The 1,427-nt window shown below is 46.0% G+C and overlaps 1 protein-coding gene across 1 annotated transcript in view; it reads right to left on the reverse strand.

Moving 5' to 3' along the window:
* TEAD1 (TEA domain transcription factor 1) overlaps positions 1 to 1,427 on the reverse strand; it is a 157,467-nt gene that overhangs the window by 25,913 nt on the left and 130,127 nt on the right. The window contains exon 6 of the mRNA XM_018554803.1: positions 1,157 to 1,291. Coding sequence (XP_018410305.1) covers positions 1,157 to 1,291 — 135 coding nt within the window. The remainder of the gene's footprint in view (positions 1 to 1,156; positions 1,292 to 1,427) is intronic.

The following is a 1,427-nucleotide window of genomic DNA, read 5'->3' on the forward strand; positions in this document are numbered from 1 at the left end:
TAATAAGAAATGGGCACGATCATAGTATGCCGTTCAGCCCTGAAGAGGACTGCCAGCGCTGTATCAATGGAGAAATCGGGGGACAATGCTGGAGCTTGAAGAGGGTTAGGGAAGATTTGCAATCTTTTGTTTCATAGGGAGGGTCTAAAAATTAAAAACAAAATTCCCCGAGACCGCTGTAAGCACTCCTGGCAGTTCGTTCCCCTGTCACTGTTTTCTGGCCAGCTTGGCCTGCATGCAAATTTGAACAAATATAAATAAGCACAGTCCAGGGCGTAATCCTCCTGACATAAGCAATGTAACTGGACAGAAGCTTTAGGAGAATATCGCACTTTGTAGAGTCGACAGACAGACTAGAACACCAGAATTCTCACCAATGCGACCAGATCTTGCCACATGTATATTACGCCGGCATCCAGGAGCCTTGAAGGGTCCCTTAAGGAGACATGGCGTAGATGTTGCCTTGAAGATAGGACCCAGTGAGACCTGAAAGCTTTGCCTTGCTATACATGTGACCAGATCTGTTCACAATAAATCAATAAGAAGTAACTCTGGAGTGCTGGTGGCTTTCTACCTTCAAATGGATACACAAATGGAACCATCTATTGCCCCCATCACAAGCACTGGAATGAATGACGGCAATTAACATGCAAGATATAACCACGGTCAATGTGAAGATTTGGAAAATGAACATTTATTTAGAAAAGCCTGAAGGAATTATTAGAGAAGAATGGAGGAAAGGCGATTCTTTAAGTGAAAAATCTATGACCTGCCCTACAAATTGTCAATACTAAAGCACAGTATGGCAATATTTTGATCTAGGGAATTGATGTGGCCACCCCACGGGGTCAGGAAGGATTTTTTTGTTTCACCCTCTAAAAGCAGGGGTGGGGAAACTCCAGCCCTCAAGCTGTTGTGGAACTACAAACCCCATGAGGTATTGCAAGATGCGCACAGAGACAGAGGCATGATGGGATTTGTACTTTCACCATAGATGGAGGGCCGTGCCCACTCCCTGATCTAAAGCAAAACTGGTCATTTCATGGTGTACTTTTATCCTTCCACAAGACCATTAACTGCTGAAGAATGTAAGGAGGAGGAACAGTTGTGAGCCTAGGAGACAAAACCATGAGAGAAGTCCCGAGCAGACACTTACCCCGGTTGCAGCAGAAAAGGCCGGGCGAGGAATCCCTGGGAGGCCCAGCTTGTTGTGAATGGCAGTGGCGGATACAATCTGAGCGGAGGACATGGCCGCCATGTGTTGCATTGCTTTGTCCTTGGCGGTTTGATCCTTTAATATAACAGTTAGCATGCAGTTACTGAATTCGGTGCAGACAGTCGGGTATTTGCGCAGCTACAAGCGTGGATATTAAACATCAGAAAAGCAAACATGCAGCTGTGTGTGGGGGGGAGTCCTGACCTATCGG

This window comes from Nanorana parkeri, unplaced genomic scaffold, assembly GCF_000935625.1.
Source record: "Nanorana parkeri isolate BGI_ZX_2015 unplaced genomic scaffold, ASM93562v1 scaffold10, whole genome shotgun sequence".
Classification (NCBI taxonomy): Eukaryota; Metazoa; Chordata; class Amphibia; order Anura; family Dicroglossidae; genus Nanorana; species Nanorana parkeri.